This window comes from Lutra lutra, chromosome 6 (genome assembly GCF_902655055.1).
Source record: "Lutra lutra chromosome 6, mLutLut1.2, whole genome shotgun sequence".
Classification (NCBI taxonomy): domain Eukaryota; kingdom Metazoa; phylum Chordata; class Mammalia; order Carnivora; family Mustelidae; genus Lutra; species Lutra lutra.
Genome location: NC_062283.1, coordinates 141,374,451 through 141,392,949, shown reverse-complemented (window position 1 = coordinate 141,392,949; position 18,499 = coordinate 141,374,451). Strand labels below are relative to the sequence as shown.

Sequence of the window (18,499 nt, the reverse complement as noted above, 5' to 3'; positions counted from 1 at the left end):
GGTATGCATTCTTTGGGAGCTCCCTTTCCTTTTCCTTCCTTCCGGATTCTTTCACATTGAATTATGTGTTTAATTTGTCTGAATGGTATGTGTTTAATTTTATTTAATGATGTGTGTTTCTCTCCGTTCCGCTAGATGTTCTGTAAATTCCTCGAAGCAAGGATCTGGCAAATAGGTACATGTGACAAATGGGTCAAAGCGTGTATTGCAAATTCTAAAATGATTAGACCAGTTTACTTGAAACTGGGGATTTTCCTGTCCTTTGTGGGACCGCATAATAGTTTAATTTAGCTGTTGACAAATGTTTAACTGTATTCTGATCAGTGGGATGTGAATAATAGGCCATAACATGTTGGAATAATAAGACTGGGGCAATACTTTTTTTTAAAGATTTTATTTATTTATTTGACAGAGAGAGAGAGATCACAAGTAGGCAGAGAGACAGAGAGAGGGGGTGTGGAGAAGCAGGCTCCCCTCTGAGCAGAGAGCCCGATACGGGGCTCGATCCCAGGACCCTGGGATCATGACCCAAGCTGAAGGCAGAGGCTTAACCCATTGAGCCACCCAGGCGCCAAGACTGGAGCAATATTATTGAAAACCTAGTGTCTTCAGCATGTGTATTCCTTGGGAAAAGGTCTTTATGCCACCGTAGGGGCTGTTTTTAGGTAGGGAGCAACATGGCATTCCTACTAGATAATTCTCCTACCTGTTAGAGATTTTTAATTATTTGAGGTTAGGTCATTGGTATTTCCTCAGAATCTTCAAGGACATTCTGTCCCTCCTTGCAGGGAAATGTTCTTCTTCTGTATTCTTCAGTTAATTAAAAGAGGAATCCGGCCTCATCTTCATTTCTACTTATTACTCAGGGAAGAAGTTTAATGAACATTCATGGTGCTTGGTTTCTTCCCTTTAATTTTAATGGACTTATTTATTGTGCCCATGAAAACTGATAGGACTCTCTGTTTTATGCTTTACTTTGCACAGTGAACTTGCTTGGCCCGGTAAACATGGATTTCAATTCTGCCGGTCCCTGGTCCTTGTGTATTTTGTCTAAGAAAGAGGTTATGACATGTGGATGAAGAGGTACTGAAACCCTATTACATTTGTGTTGGCGTATTGGGGCTGCTGTGAAAACGCACCACGGACCAGGTCATGAGACAACAGAAATTAGTTTCCTCCCAGCTCCAGAGCCTGGAAGTCTGTGGAGATCCCAGCATTGGCAGGGCTGGCTTCTTCTGTGGCCTCTCTCCTTGGCTTGTAAATAGCTTTCTTCTCCCTGTGTCTTCACACAATCTTGCCTCCGTGTATGTCTCCTCTTCTTATAAGGACACACCAGTTATCTTGGATTAGGGCCCATCCTGATGATCTCATTTTAACTTATTCACATCTTTAAAACTTTATCTCCAAATAAGTTACTTTGCTCCAAAGAAACTGCTCCAAACAGTTACTTTCTAAGAGCTAGGGGTTAGGTTCAACATATAATTTTGGGGAGACACAATTTGGCTATAACAAAGTTTAAGTGTATAACACGGTTGTCCTAAACTTTTATGATAATTAAAACAAAAATTCCTTTTAAAGCTGAAAAATGGGCGAGGGAGGAGGACATCCGGATAGAGAGAGGACTGCAGGATATTGCTTGTGATCTGGCTTCGAACTGGCTAAGTGATTTAGGCTGAAATTCATAGTAATGAAGACTTTTTGTTCAGATTCAGTGACAGTACTTTCTAAGTACCTCTAAGGTTTTGTGATTCTCTCTTAATAAGTGTTTGTAATTAGATCTTACTGCTTATCTGGGAAGATGCATGGAGGGGAATTTTTATAATCCCATGTTTCATGGATAGAATGTGAAGGAACAGAGCTTGTGTCCATTAGACCTTGATCTGAATTCGAGGCCTTTTCTTCTTGGAGCAAGCTGAGGAAGATGGCTATAAAAATCCTTCTCTTGGCATCTTACCAGCCGTGTGGCTGTGGACAGGTTATGTGTTCCCCATGCGCCCTAATTTAGGTATCTAGAGATTGGGAAGAGAGCTGTCAGGAGGCTTTCCTTGGCTCTGGGCGCTTGTTACTACTGCTCATGTAGATTGACGCCATTGCTCTGTAGAAGACCCTGGGTGGTGGGTCCTGGAGCGCAGCCCCTGCAGCCCTGGGGCTGGGGCTCCGTCTTCATACCTGCCACCTTGGGTAGTCTCCGGGGCGTGTCTGACTCGCATGCCCTGATGGCCACTTGTGGCTCTCAGCTGTCAGAGTGGAGCTGGGCTTATGTCAGTGTCTCTAATCTGGCCTGTGGTGTGATGGAACCTCTCAGCGAGAGAGGTGTCATTGGAGGGAAGATGGGTAGTTTCTGACGGATCATCTTATATATATATTTTTAACCTCCTCTTCCAGTATTTGATGGAGAACCCAAATAGTGATAAGGACATTGTTCTTTTTATATCTTCTCAGGAGGCAAATGATGACAGTGTGTGGGGCAGAGGTGTCATTTAGCCTAGCACATCGGCTTTTAAGATCCACGGACGTTAGTATAGCCCAAACCCAGTACCAGACCTTGTGTCTACTTTTCCTAGTCCAGAGTACCCACCTGGCAGAGCTTTGGTGAGGGCTCAGTGAGGGTGTGTGTGTGTGTGTGTTAGAGGACAGCTGCATGCCTTCCACCTACTTTAGGCTGGTTAAGTTGAATTTTCATCCTCTGTGTTGGGATTAAATTTTTATAAGCCTCAGTGTTGGAAACACTAAGGTGGCATTTATTATTAGGCTTGAACTGACCCGTTGATTCAGTGTAAAATTTTATTCCAGTAAAACCATTGAAACAAGTCGACCAGAGAGTTCTCTGTATAGGCATAAAGAACCCCAAGTTCTGAGAGGCTTACCTGTATAACTATTTTAGTCATTATAGAAGAGCATTAAAATACAACACTGTCAGCAGTATTATTGATCTGGAAGAAGTCCCATGAGTGAACCCACTGACCATTGCTGTTCTCTGGTACCACTGCTGGTGTCTTCTCCTTTGGGGTCTGTATTCATCAGAACTTTTTCAGTCACAAGGGATAGAAACCCAACACAAACAAGCTGAAGCTGGAAAGGGAATTTATTTTAATTTAAGTGAAAAATTATAGATTTAGAATGATCCTTAAGCAGGAGTAGATCCAGGAGCATATAGGAAATTATTGGAGCATTTTCTTTCTCTCACATGGATTTGTTTTCAGAAAACTGATCAGGAAAGTGACTGTCAGTATTCTGAAAGTTGTATCCTTATGGCTTCCAGCTGGAAAGCAAGAGCCTCTGTCTTCCTGTGTCCATATATCAAATATCAGGGAAGATTTTGATTGGTTCTGCTTGGTCATCCTTGAACCTCTAACTGGCCGGCGGGTAGAATATTGTGGCCAGTGACTGTGGCAGGGCTCTTGATTGGCAAGTCCACTGGGATCACAGGTTCTGGGACAGGGCTGGTGTCCCATCCCTGCCTGGCAAACAAACATATCTAGTATATATAACCAGCATTTCCAAGTTGGCGAGGGTTTAGTGTTTATTCTTTTAGTTGAAAGGGGATGGAAAGGTTAACTGTCATGAAACTGTGCTAAATCCATTTGAAAATCTTAAGCTGTGCAGATCTGAAGACACATCTGAAAAAGGCCCATCAGGTGGGATATACATTGTATATCAACAGTGGAATAGTTGGACCATGAGTGGAGATACCTGAGGTTGATTTAAATGTGGGCAGTGTTTTGAGTCAAGGTAACAAAATGACAATAATGGACTTCTGCTTTTTTTGGTAGGGTTAGATGATTGCCTGCAGCAGTATGTCCACAAGTTTGAACGGGAGAAGATAAATGGAGAGCAGCTGCTGCAGATTTCCCATCAGGATCTTGAGGAGCTGGGGGTCACGCGCATTGGACACCAAGAACTTGTGTTGGAGGCTGTCGACCTTCTCTGTGCACTGGTTAGTTCAGGAAAAGATGATTTGTGCCATGATGATGTTCTTTAGAACCTTACTCTCTCAAAATCCTCAACATTCGTGGTTGAGCCTAGCGTTGTTTTCTATTAATGATCCATTGAACTGAGGCTTGAGCTGAACACAGCATAAAAAAGGAGCAACAACATAAAAAGAAATCATTATCTAGACGAAGAGGTGGCAAACTGTGGCCTGCGGGTTAAGCCTGGCCCTTTATCGTTGTCAATAAAGTTTTATTGGCATGCAGCGCCGCCCGTTCATTTCTGTGTTGTCTGTGGCTGCCCTTACACCACAGTGGCAGAGCGGTGTAGTTGTACCAGGGACCCGGGGGTTCCCCCAGAGTCCAGTGTGTTGACTGTCTTGCCCTTGAAGGAGCAGCTTGCCTTTTAGAGAAAAAAGTCTGTGTTAATCTCATTTTCTTATCTTCTGTGGAGAGTGCAAAGAAGGAGACCGTCCTGAACGACAGTGCCGTCTTCTAAACTGAAATGAGAAATAGGTTCTGATTTTCTTGCCTGTTTTTGTTACCACGAAACCTTTTTTATATTTCACAGGTCTTTGTGATATTTAAATAGCTGACGCTTGAGCAGGCTGCAGTCAGCCTATGAAATGGAAGCTAGATGGGAAACAATGTGAGCGTAGTTACACTCTGCAGATGATTGAGCTTCGGATGGAACATCAGTGAGCTAAGTCCTGCCAGGCTCTGACTCTGGCCCGACATCCGTGGCTGCGTGGGCTAAAAACACCTGGGAGGGCCTTGTGTCTGCTAACTGGCTGCCACACGGTGGGATCTGCATCTGTCTGTCTCCATGCCATGTCCAGGATGCACTTTCCCCAACTGTCAGGATTTGGACCCACCCCGTGGCATTCAGGCTGGGTTAAGTAATGCCGCGAACCTGAGCCAGGGGTATATACAATTACATCACTGAGAATGGTGGGAAAGAATGTGCTCCCGATTACGGTGCCACAGCCGCTCTGCGTTCCGTCGATTGTATAACACTCTCTGCATTGTGCAAGTTCTTCTTCTTAAAATGGACAGAGCTTTGTCCCCGGCTCTGAGATGCGCTGCTCTTGTTTACAGAAGTAATGGGGAAATTATTTGTGGTTGATAAATGAGCTGCCACAGGGGAGACGCTGTGGCCAAGTGGTGTGAGTGTTGGCCTGGGAGGCAGGCTCTCTGCATTCTCGTCCTGGCTCTGCTCCACACTCCTCAGTCTGTGACCTCCAGGGAAACGGGGGTGTCTGTTTTCCCCATCTGTACAGTAAAACTTTCTGGATGTGGCAGTGCTCGAATGTGTGTGTTGCATTGCCCAGAAGATGTCTTAGAGTCCTGTTTATTATTAAAGCTGTATGGTGATTTTTTTTTTTAATACAGTGAAACATGTTTGAGTTTACTTTTATTATACTTTCTGGGAAGATCACTTTTCCATGTTTTCTGCTCATTTGATTTGTCTCTTTCAGCTTTGAGGAAGGGCTTTGAGCTAAATGACTTTGCAGTCCGCAGTGTGAGAGGTGAGGAGGAAGGGTCCATTGGAGGCACGTAGTGTGTAGCAAGCCAGGTGATCAACATAGCAACTGCCTCTCTGCTCTCACCCCTTCCTTGCCTCTTAAAATATTGGACCGAAAGGAACAAAACTGGACAAATGCCAGAACCTAAAGCTGCATTTTATCTCCTACAATTTCCTTCTAATTTCCTTTGTAGACAAAGTTTGACCTCAAACTCATTCTGGACGTGCTTTGTGCAGTAGAATGCCAGTGAATGCATTGGACAGGAGGGGCACGGGGGGGGGTTCTCACATGACCGTGCCTTTTCTGGGTTGCACAGGGTTTTAGAGCGTTGGAGTGAAATGTTTTTTCATCTTGATATAATATAATATCCTTATAGAATGTTCCTGTTGAAATGCGTATGTTCGTTATTAAATGCTATCTGTTTAATGCATTTCCACTATATAGACCTTTGTATATATAAATCGGTGATAATTCTTCCGCCTTGAACAACCCATCCCTTGGGCAGTTGATGTATATTTGCAGTTGGCCCTAGGGTTATAAAAGAGGCTGTAATGTAAACTTAGTTTGGTGGATGTTGATTTCGTGATGGACAGGAAATGAATAGAATGTAGAAGAAAGAGGAGACAACAAAACCACTGGAAAGTTCTGGAGAGAACAGGGCGGAGAGAATGGATAAAAGCATAAACTAGGGAATAGCTATGGGTAAAGATTCCAAAACCAGTGAGCAGATGGCCCCAGAGACAGCCAGTCATGGGTAGAGAAGAGAGCCAGGAGACACCACCACTGCCTTTTGCAAATATTGACTGGGGACTTGATTGTGAGGCAGAACCAAGACCACTTCTCAGGACTGAATGAGTCGGAGCCCAGGTTTTCTCCCCCTGTCTGGGGCAGACGCTAGAGCTGCTCTTTCAGCAGGACAGCTATTTGCCACATGCAACTATCTAAATTAAAATAAGTTAAAATGAATTAAAATTCACTTCCTTGGTCACACTAAGCTATATTTTAGGTCATAGCTACTGGGGGCCGGTGTCTACCATATTTGGACAGTGCAGATAGAGAACATTTTCCTAACTGCAAGTTCTGTTTACTAGCACTGGTCTGGAGGGTGTGATTGAGGGTAAGAAAGTAAAATTGTAACCCATTTTCATTGCCAAATCAACCAGACCCTAGTTACTAAGGAAGGCATATGTGTGTGTGTGTGTGTGTGTGTGTGTGTGTGTGTGTATGTAAATTATATATAAATTAAATATTTTTTTAGTTAATTAACTAGAAACCTTATATATGTCTTAAAGATTTTAGTTTGGAGAGAGAGAGAGCATGCCCAAGGGGGGAGGGGCAGAGAGGGAGGGAGAAAGAATTACAAGCAGGACTCCATGCCCAGCTCAGAACCCGTTGCAAGGACTCCCATCTCCCAATCCTGATGAGATCAGGACCTGAGTCAGACGCTTAACTGACTGAGCCACCCAGACGCCCCGTATTGTTTAAGGTTGAAGTAGGTTGAGAAAGGGAATAAAGTGGGGATCGGTAGCACATGTCAAGTGATATCCCTAAATGTATGATTGAATGAAATACCTGTAATGTATTTACCTGCCCAGGGCACTTCTGTGCACTCGTATATCCCTGAGAGTACTCATTTCATCCTTTACCCATCTATGGCAAATCATGAAAAGATGTTCTCCTTCTTTATGGGGAGAAATCATGCCGGTAAAGTAATCTTTGCTAAAAGTCTGAATTTAACGGGATCTGGCTGATGAGTGTATTAAATGCCTTTAGGAAAAGAATGTGGAATATCTCTCTTAGGTTGTGACTCAGTTGTGCCAAGTCAGTGAGATGGTTTAGACTGTGTCTCTGGCCCTCCTTAATCACACGTTAGATCGGGAGGAATGGAGAAAGAAGGTAGAAGAGAAGGAGAAGGCTCATCTCAGCTAAAATGTGTGTATGTACTTAAGGCACCAGAAGAGTGAGAATCTGCCTTTTTCCTTCTCTTCTGCCTCCTGTGTGATTTCCCCAACCAGACCAGAAAATAACCCTGGGTGGCTGAGCTCTAATGAAGCAAGATCCCCAGCCCAAGGGGGTCTGTGTGTGTATAGATTTTCAGAGACTCGTGTTTCATTTCTTTCTTGGTTTGTATCTTCTTTATCCTTTTATCTTAGCATAATTTCTGAAGGGGACAACTTGGAGGGAGAAGATTAATGAAGATAATCAAATCTGGTCTGGGAAATTATTCATTTTCTATCTTTCATTGTGGGGCACTTAAGTCAGTCATCCTTTCCTGACTAAGTTTCTGCGTTAGAGGTTCTCTTGCATGAATATAATCAGTGTCTTGTTCTCTTCTTGTATGGAATGGGGTGGAAAGGGAAGGAATTATCCTTCCTTTGCTCCTCCTTTCTATCTTGTTAAAATTATACTCCATTAAAGCTGCATCTGTCCCTCCTTCCAGTCCTGTGATTTGTTTTGGGTGGGAAACCAGAATCAGAGCACATTGAGTGGAATTGAAAAGAACCGGTTAACGGGAAGCTATGCTCCCCCTTTATTTTATATTAAAAGTGGTAGGTTTGTAGAAGATGGAGGTTTAACACTTCTTGCTGTACTAAAATGCATTTAATCCTCTTTGAGTTCAAGAAGTAAATGTTGTGTGTAGTCATAAGAGTTCCAAGTCATTTCTGGTGACATTTAGTCTAGAAAGCTGACTTTTCTGCTTTTAGTTCAGAACTCTTGGTAGAAGTTGGCAGGCTGAGTAATTGACTGAATGAGGGGACAGTTCCTTTAATCAGTCACAAGTCCTTCAAAACAAGCTTGTCATGTGGCTCTTTATCCATTCACTTGTGAGTCTTTGATTCTCTGGATTTAAAAAGCACGCTGAAACTCCATCTTCATATTTTTGTCTTCTTTGTTGAAGGACAAAGTCATATTTTAGTCTGCAGAAAATGACAGGAAAAAATGAAGGAATATAAGATTTGGACAGAACATTATTGTCAATACAAAACACTCATATGTCTTATGAAATTTTACTTTGTAAAATTATGAAATTATGAATCTGTGAAAATTTTAAAGTTGCAAAAGATAGCTTCCGGTTAATGGTTCTGAGGAGTTATTTTTCTTTTTTCTTTTTTTTTTTTTAGTTGTACTCCATTCTTTTCAAAATGTCTACCTAAAATTTTTAAAAAGCACTTTTTAGGGGTGCCTAGGTGGCTCAGTGGGTTAAAGCCTCTGCCTTCCACTCAGGTCATGATCTCAGGGTCCTGGGATCGAGCCCCGCCTCGGGCTCTCTGCTTGGCAGGGAGCCTGCTTCCCCCCTCTCTCTGTCTGCCTCTCTGCCTACTTGTGATCTCTATCAAATAAATAAATAAAATCTTTTTTAAAAAGCACTTTTTATTTTATTATAGGCAACAACATACATTTAAGCTTCACGAACATTTCACTGCAGTGAAAACCCAGCTATAGTGTCTGTAGCCGATGTCCCCAGAAATTACTTGGAACTTTTATTACTATGCAAACATTGACTTCTTGAACGTCAGGGCATGGAGCAGGTCAAGACAGAACCTGGGGTGGGGGGGGAGGTAAGCAGCTTGTTAGTTTGTGTAGATCCAAGGCCACTGGCCACTCTTCTTTTCCTCATCTACTATCCGTCCTGTTTTCTGTCTTCTCCTTCTGTCCTCTCTTGGGCAGGGAGCATGGATAGGGGCTGTGCAGTGTGGCGATCGAAGCGTTGTGCCCGTGGTGCCGATGGCCTTCCTTGCAAGCCCACCTCTCCACAGATGAGCTGTGTGACTTTGGAGAATTTATTTAATGGCTCTGTGCTTTAGTTTCCTCACCTAGAAAATAGATATCCTATCATTCCCATCTTCATGTGCTCTTTCCCTGAGATAACACTTGTTGAGGACTTAGCCCAGTCTCGAGATGGCAGAGAGTAAATGTTCCATTTTATTGGTCATTCTGTTACTCCCAGAATTTAAATGGCACCACATTCTGACTTTGGGATGCTGTTGCAACAGTATAATAGACCCCAGAAATATCTTCATTTTTTGGTTAAAATAAAGAAACACCAACTTGGGATATGTACATGCGGTTGAATACAGAAATTCATCCCACCTCCCGCCAAAGTCATCTGAGATGTAGGTGTTGTCCTCTGGGATTTGTTCTCTATCTATCACACAAAATTCATTTTTTCAAAGCACCTGAGTCAGTTGACATTATCCAGAAAGAACACAGGTGAGAAACTCAAGAGGTGAAAATTATATTTCAGGGGAGTTGACATTTGGTCAGTGATGCTGTTTCTGGGCAGGTGAGTCTCACCTGGTGGAAATGCATCCACTCGGGGGCTACTCTGTTGTCTTCTGTGCTGCCAGTATGGTGGTTTGCCAGACACAGAACTTGACTTTGCATCTCTGTGGAGAAAGATGGTGCCAAACAGGGTGGTTCAGAGAGGTGACACTTAATAATGAGCTAAAGAGTTACCTGAAGGGGCATTTGGCAATATCTGGAGACATCTTTGGTCGTCAAAACTAGGGAGAGGGTGCAATTGGCCGGGGGTGCTGCTAAACGTCTTACAGTGTACAGGAATCCTCCCTTTCCTCCTCACCAACCAAAACCAGACAGTGGGCTTTAAATGTCAGTAAGCCTCAGGCTAAGAAACTGTTCTAGATAGTCAAGGAACCCTCAAAGAGGAGGGAACCTTTGGGCTAGTAGGTAAGTATAAAAAAGAGCTGATCATGCAAATATTTGTGGCAGGAGCATTTGAAAAGAGGAACTAGCAAGAACAAAGTCACTGGGACCAGAGTGCACTGGAGGAAGGACAGAAAAGGCTGGAGGAGTGGGAAAGAGCAGCTCTGTGGGTAAATCATGTAGGGTTTTGTGGCTGTCGTAGGAGTTATTCAAGTTGCTCAGCGGGTTTTTGAAGTAATTATGAGAGTTTGGATGTTGTTGATTGTTTTGAATTTTTCTCTTTGATTTTCTTTTCCACAGAATTATGGCCTGGAAACTGACAATATGAAGAACTTAGTTCTGAAACTGCGAGCATCTTCTCACAACTTACAAAATTACATAAGTAGCCGGCGGAAAAGTCCGGCTTATGATGGAAACACTTCCCACAAGCCCCCCAATGAGTTCCTGACTTCTGTGGTGGAGCTAATAGGTGCTGCTAAGGCCTTGTTGGCTTGGCTGGACCGGTATGTGATGCATGGCCTTGACTGTCCAATCAGGGGAGGGCCCGAGCTGCACACAGGCCTGTCCATTGTCGGGGAAGTGAGCTGGGGTCCCTTGCCTGTCCCTTTCACTGTATCACTGCAGGAGATCTGGCTCAGTTGGGGGGGGTGGGGGTTGGGGTCCCTGTGGAAGCTCCTGAAAGGGTGAATAGTAGGAATAAATTAAGCTCCCCTTGGGGAAGGCCTCAAACCATGTGAAGCTGTGCTTGACCTCTGAAGGGACAGGAATTCTCTTGGCTCATTTCTGATGTGTTTTTATCTAGCACTTCTCTGTCTCTTTTCTGTTTGGATTCCCGTTTTTGAGAGGAAGCAGTTGCATGACCAGTTTTTGAAACCAGCCTGTGCTGTGGCCGTGCTTCTCAGTGTACGGTGCGGGATCCTGGTGCCCCATCCCCCCTTTTTAAAAGAACATTTGTTGCTTTCTAGAGCTCCATTTACAGGGATCACGGATTTCTCAGTAACCAAGAACAAAATCATTCAGCTTTGCCTGGACCTTACCACTACTGTCCAGAAGGTCAGTACATCACTGTTGCTTTCTAACATTGTTTCCTTCCTCTGCCCTGTCCCAATTCCTCACAGGGATCACATGCTTTTTGCTTTTCTGTCCCTTGCCATTTTATCCCCATTTCTCGCAACTGGGGAGAGATGAAAGGCTTTTAATGAGATGCATTATACAGATGGTTTCTGGAAAATAACCAGTGGCCTTTACATCAAAGATTGCCTTCTTTTGTTTTAAAATAATGGAGCTAGTAGGCCTGTACTTTCTCTAAACTGTCTGAGCGCTTAATTTTTTTTAATAGAAGCTCTGGAGGAACTGCATGGCCTTAAGTTAAGGAATGCTAAGGAGGGAAGGAGCATGGGAAGGATTGAGGAGGAATTCAGGTTTAGGTATGGGGCAGGGGTGACCTTCCTTGAGAAGGTGATGCTTGAGTAAATGGACTGGCGTGACTCTGTGCCTGTCTGGAGGAAAAGGGCTTCCTATGTCGTCTTGGGATGCTTTCCTGATGGTCACAGAGGTATTGACTGTTATGAACTGATGGTAGAAAAAAAATGTCACCATGGGAACTAGGATCCTGAGCCGTTCACCTCAGGAGAAGGCTCCCTACCGACTCATCACGCTTGCCCCTTCTGCGGGCCTCACACTGCCTGGCACATGAGAAGTAGTGATTTTTAAATGTGTGTTTAAACAAATGAGATAATACTTTTGACAAATCAGCTGATGAGACTTTGTCACTTATCGGGAGAAATTCAACCCAAACTTAGGGGACACAAGAGGTATGGTTTTGGTTTTCCCTTTGGTGCTCATTGAGCGGGTGCTTCAGAGATAACCATGAGTTCAAATCCTACCTCTACCACTAATTAACCCTGGGACCTTGGATGAGTCACTTAAAACTTAGGAACCTCAATTTTTTTGTCTGTAAAATGGGAATACTAATATTTACCTTACCAGATGATTTGGCAGGATTTCTAGCAGTTATTGTTGAATAAGAAAAAAAGGGGAAAAAAATGGCAAATGGTGACCTCCCCCAAAATATAAAAATGTAGGTATATATGTATTTGTAATGCACACACATCCAAAAACCTGTATACAAAGGAGTAAGTGCAGTAGGCAATTTGGAAGAAAAGAAAAGTTGGGTTTTCTCTGGCAGGGAGAGAATTGGGGATGGAGCAAAAGACCCAAACCCCTCTTCCCCGGGATGGAAAAGAAGTACTTCTTTCATTTACAAAGAATATTACTTGACCACATGTACGTATTTGTGTAAAATTAGATATAGAGAAATAATGTAAAATATTTTATTTTAAAATAATAATATCTACCTCAAAAGATTGGTATAAAGATTAAATGAGATAACATATGTAAAGCACAGTATCCACAAGAAATAATAGCATATATTAGGAAATATAAAAAAAATCATGCCTTATACTGGTTTTTTGGAAACAAAGTTGATGATTTAAGGAGAGAAAGTCGACTGTTGTTGTTTTTTGTTTGTTTGTTTGTTGATTTAAATTTGAACAATTTTTAAGGATGGTCTGAAACTGGCAAAATATGAAGATACATGGAAGTATCATTTTATGAACTTAGATTGAGAAAGATGTTTAGCTCTTGTGAACATATGTTTTCTTTAGCAATTAGAGAACACAGGTGCCTTGGCAAGTGGAATGTTTGTGTGCACACAAATTAGAAATAACAAACTTGATGAATGAGCTGAATGCCTTTTTCTATATGCCGTGTGACGGCAGCATCAAGACTGAATGAGCCAGGAGACTTCACACTCTCTTCCAGTGAGGAGAAGTACAGTTTTCTCCAGAACTTCTTGGCAGAAGGTTTCTTGACTTTTCCGGAAGAAACCTGTCTTTTCCATTTATTCCTTTTCTCTGGGAAATTTAAGGAATGAAAGTTGTGTCCTTCTTCCAGTGACAAGGAACATGTTCTCTTTGGGTCTTATTCCTTTTGTCTCTGTCTGTGAGGAGAGCTGTTTGCTTATCCTTCTGCTCCTTTTCTTCCCTGTGTTGTCATCTGCCCTTCTCTTTCTTGTCACGTTGTCTGCATCCTTCCGTTTAAGGATAATGAGTTTGTCTCCTGATCTGAAGGGTAAAGAGTTGCTGCTTTTTCCCCTGTGAGGAGACTGCACCCTTCTTGTAAGTGTGCCTCAGCTGCCCTCCCACACCAAGTCTACAGATAGAGTTCCCATCCAGTTTTCAGGCTCTACCATCCTACGAGGGAAACTCGGGTGGGAAGGGCTGTATCTTCAGTCTGTCCTTGTGAAGTGGCAATGACATGAAAACTGTAGTCACAGGGGTGAGAGATGAAATGACAATGGCAGGCACCAGAGTTCCACTGTGGAAAAAAATGGGGGGAATGAGCAATAGAAAGCCCAGAAGGACTGAACAGGAAGTGAGATGGCCGTGGAAACAGGAGAAAAAAGCCACGAGAGCATTTATTGGGTGCTGGTTGTGTCTCAGGTACATGTGACATCTTTGACACCTGTTACCACATTCACTTCTCAGCAGATCTCTGAGTTAGGGTTTATCATGCCTGCTTTACAGAGGAAGAGACACAGCACGGAGAGGGCAACAGGTTGCTGAAGCCTCCTCCGTTGATAAGAAGGTAGAATGAGGAAGAGCCATGAAGGAAGGGGCACCGATGGTGGCCCTGGTGGGGTGTCTGCCCGGCAGGCTGGCCTAAGTCTGCCGATCTGGGTGACCCAAGGGATATGACAGAGATCAGCTCCACTGCCTGGCTCCTGAGGGGTGACTTGGTTCCAGAACTTCTTTTTCCCATTCCATTGCCTTTATGCCAAACAACATGAAGTCATGCCTGCAGCTGCTTCCTCCCAGGAGGAACAGGTGTGGGAACCCATGTTCATGTGGCGGAAGGTAAAAAGGGAGCTCTTTCGTGCTGACTAGAACAGTTTTGGGAGGCAGGAGAGTCCCTCTCACACCTTGGTTCCAATGCTGCAGGGAGCCCATTTTCTTGGTGGCTTCTTGGATCTGTCAGGGAATTAAGTGTCAGGAACCACGAGAGCCCATAGCTGCCTTGAGTTGTGGGCTCTGGTGTATCGAGAGGAGCCCTCTGTGGGTGATTATCTCAGGAGGGTGGCAGGGCTCACGTCATTTTGGGATTTGTAGTAAAAAATCATAAACAGTATGATTAGTTTTATTTCTAGCGTATTGTTTGCTAAAATTGGTGTTTATTTAATAATTCTTTCTTTCCAGTGGTTTTAATAGGGGTTGAACCGTGGTGGTAGTTGATGGTTTAGTTCTGTGCACGAGAGGGAGGAGGAACAGCACATTTTTGAACTATGATTATTCTGTCTTACAGAAATTGCTTCTGTAGTTTGAGTTTATATCAGATTCACGCATGTAAAAATACATTTCTAAACTTCTTTTTTAAAGCGTGTCCTTACTTGGCTGTTCTTTTCCTGAGAATCCATAAATTTTGGGAGCAATGGAGTAGTATTGTTTCCCACATTTTTTAATCTAGTAGAGAATTTTTTTTTTAAGATTTTATTTGTTTATTTGACAGAGAGAGATCACAAGTAGGCAGAAAGGCAGGCAGAAAAAGAGGGGGAAGCGGGCTCCCTGCTGAGCAGAGAGCACGATGCGGGACTCAATCCCAGGACCCTGAGATCATGACCTGAGCCGAAAGCAGAGGCCCAACCCACTGAGTCACCCAGGCGCCCTAGTAGAGAATAATTTTAGGAAGACACCAAAAATCTGATTACAGAATCGTATAGGGTAGAGTATCATACATTTCTAACCCAGCCCCCCCGGAACCCCGTGATAGTAGAGAAATGAACTCAAATGACTTTCGATTGAAGTCAAAATCTTTGACAATTCCAACAACGTTGATTAATATCTTCCATGTCCATGAAAGAATTAGGATGTCCTAGTTTGGGATTAGACTAGACTTAATGGTGCAAAAGAACTGTAAAGAATCTAGTCCCCTTTTTTTCTGTGTACTGTGCTCCGTGGGTGGGAAACCTCTGCTGTAGACCAGTTCTAGAAGGTTAACTGTGAGAGTCTGACGTCAGCGGCTTCACTCTGACCGCTTTTAGATAGGACAGTGGTGACTCCTGTAATCAGCCAACCCGGGTTTGTACAGTTCTGAGTCTTTTGTTCTCAAGCTGAGTAAATAATGCTTTGCATTCCAGCCCTTTATTTAATGTCATCAATAGCATACCTCAAGACCACTTTTTTGGCAGTGTGTTAATGAATGTTTTGTTGAACCTTTTTCATTTATTAAGAACTGAGATATCTGATTTAATCTCGGTGGTGCTTAAAATAAACTTCTGTGGCTATGTTTACTCAAGCCCTTATTTGAAAGCTATTCTTATAGGCAGGCCCAGAGCTAAAAGATTCCTGGCTTGTTGGCCAAGGGCTGGCTGAGTGTGGGGTCATGTTCAGGAGCCATTGTTCGGGTTTCTTGGACTTGACTTCTGGCTTACTGCTCTCTGCCCAGGCTAGATGGTTGGTGGATTTCAGTTCAGTTATTTTTCATAGGTTTTCTGATTAAGTAATTGGTCAAACGCATTCCTTGGATGATAAGCTCCTTTGGTCAGGAGAGAGCAGAGGCTTGGGAGGGGTTGGATGCCCCGCTCTGTGCCCTCTGAATTCAGTGCAGGACTCCTTGGGTTGCAGGGTGAGGGGCGTGCCAGCCACATCTTGGGCTCCAGGAAGTACCTATAGAGCTAAGCCAACAGTCTTGGAAATTTTTAGCTCTTACGGTTTTATTCTTCTTTCCTTCATTAGGATTGCCTTGTAGCAGAAATGGAGGATAAAGTTTTAACTGTAGTAAGTATACCTTTTAAAAATTACCGTAAAATTCCTTTCCCCAAACCAGTGGGACTCACATCAATTCGAGCAAGAACTCTGTGGCTAATTCCTTCAGGAAATAGTTTGAAATACTGGGTTTTGGGGACTTAAGGTCGAAAGGGAAGAATGAAAGTTATTTAATAACAAAATGATTTGAAAATTCCTGTGCTTGGGTAGATGGAGGTCTCTCTCTCTCTTCCTAACATTTCAGTAGGTACAGTTATACTTAAATTACTAGCTAGGCTGGTAATCAAGGGTACACTGATCTGCAGATTTCACTTTAGGAACATTTTGATTAAAAAAAAATCCTTGGCAAAAACCTTATGATGGAGGGGGGGATGTGCTGTGATTGTTTAAAGAAATTTTGTGACTTAGTCATCATTGCTTCCTCCCTTTGACATAAGCTGGCCTGTGCTCTTTTGATAAGGCCTTCCTCCCACTGATGTTGAGGAATTTAGCAATGAAACAGCTATAAATATATTTTCCATAAATAGGGAGGCTAAACAAATTGGGGGAATGTAAGAAGTGTCACTTCTTGGATTCTCCCCTTGGGGGAAAAAAAAAAATTTCTCTTTGGAATTTCCTGATTTCTTTGGTGGCTTAATTTTGAAAGGTTAGATGAAAGTGACTGGAGGAAACCACCACATGTAACCATGGTTATTTTTACCTGGAGACCACTTACCAAGGATCTTCATGGCTCAAAAATTTTACCTTGTCAATGTTTGGGGTCAGAGAATGTGAGCCATTACTAAAAAGATCATACATCCTAAATATAAAGCACAAATCTATTTTTTTTTTTTTAGATTTTTAAAAATTTATTTATTTGACAGACAGAGATCATGAGTAGGCAGAGAGGCAAACAGAGAGAGGGGGGAAGCAGGCTCCCTGCTGAGCAGAGAGCCCGATGCGGGGCTTGATCCCAGGACCTGGGATCATGACCTGAGCCAAAGGCAGAGGCTTTAACCTACTGAGCCACCTAGGTGCCCCAAGTATGAATCTGTTTATTGCCTAGATTATAACAGGAGAAAATCTAGGTTAACTTTATGTTTGCTGATGAATGTTTAGATAAAACACCAAAGATAGAATCCATGAAAGAAAAATTGGCAAGGTAGATCTCCTTGAGATGGAACACTTTGCTCCGTGAAATGCAGTGTTAAGAGGATGAAAAGACAAGCCAAAGACAGGGAACAAGTATTCTTGAAATGATAAAGAACTTGTATCCAAAATATACAGAGAACTGTTGAAACGCAATAATAAGAAAATAAACCCAGTTAAAAAGTGGGCAAAGGATCTGAACAGATGTCTCCAAAGAAGATAGGCATTTGACAAATGAATATAGGGAACAGTGTTCAGCATCCAGTTTCATTAGGGAATTGCAAATTAAAACAGTAGTGAGACACCACTACACACCTATTAGAATGACTAAAACCCAAAACACGACAACACCAAATGTTGGCAAGGATTAGAGAAGTAGTTGATTGCTGGTGGGAATGCAGAATGGTACAGCCCCTTTGGAAGATACTGCAGGAGTTTCTTGCAAAACCAAGCCTATTCTTACCCTCTGATCTAGCAGTTCGACCCCTGGGTATTTACCTAATTACAGAAAACCTACACAGAATGTTATAGCAGGTTTATGCACAATTGCCAAAACTTGGAAGCAGCCAAGATGTCCTCCAGTAGGTGACTATATAAACTGCACATGTAGACAGTAGAGTGTCATTTAGAATACTCAGGATATTCCAGTTACTCATAAAAAGAAAATGATCTATAAAGCCATGAAGAGATATGGCAGAACCTTAAATGCACATGACCAAGGGAAAGCAGCCAAGCTGAAAAGGCTGCATATCGTATGATTCTTATTATTTGACATTCTGGAAGAGGCCAAACCACAGAGACAGTAAGCAGGTCAGTGATTGCCAAGGGTTCATTGTGGGGAGGGTGAGAGAGGTGGAACAGGGGGGGTTTAAGTAGTGAAATTAGTCTGTATGGTATATAGTGGTAGATACATGACATTATGTGTTTGTCAAAACCCATGGAACTATACACCCCAAAGAGTGCACCCTAATGGAAACTGTGGACTCTCTTTTGATAAAAAGCTACCAGTTTTAGGTCATCGGTTGTAACAGATGTACCATACTAATGCAGAATGTTTTTGTATCTTGTTCTTATTAGCCATGTTATAGCTATTAATGGAAATTGTGTTGGGGTGGGGAAGGCAGTACAGGGAAATGCTGTACTTTGTGCTGTTTTTCTGTAAACCTAATAAAATTGCTTTAAAAAGAAAATCTATTTTAAAAAAAGCAGCTGCAGACAAAAAAAAAAAATTCTTCTCGCCTTGTGAGTATTTGATAGGCACAGAATGTGAGTGATCGCTAAGACATCATGCAGATGGCTGGGAAGAGGTGATTCTCCTCCACCACCAAATGGGGGTTTCTGTGCCGTCTCTGCTTTTTAGTGGCCGTAATTCTTAGAAGAGCTGTACGCTTTAAACAAACCCCAAGTAGTGGCACCATTTCTACAGATT

The 18,499-nt window shown here is 42.7% G+C and overlaps 1 protein-coding gene across 3 annotated transcripts in view; it reads left to right on the top strand.

The window, feature by feature from the left end:
• The window catches only part of CNKSR3 (CNKSR family member 3), an 87,421-nt gene that overhangs the window by 50,363 nt on the left and 18,559 nt on the right, over positions 1–18,499 (top strand). For 2 of the 3 annotated variants that reach the window (XM_047733008.1, XM_047733009.1), the window contains exons 2-5: positions 3,774–3,937; positions 10,421–10,623; positions 11,086–11,173; positions 15,913–15,954. In XM_047733008.1, the coding sequence (XP_047588964.1) occupies positions 3,774–3,937; positions 10,421–10,623; positions 11,086–11,173; positions 15,913–15,954 (497 nt within the window). The remainder of the gene's footprint in view (positions 1–3,773; positions 3,938–10,420; positions 10,624–11,085; positions 11,174–15,912; positions 15,955–18,499) is intronic. The other variant, XM_047733010.1, reaches the window with a different exon arrangement.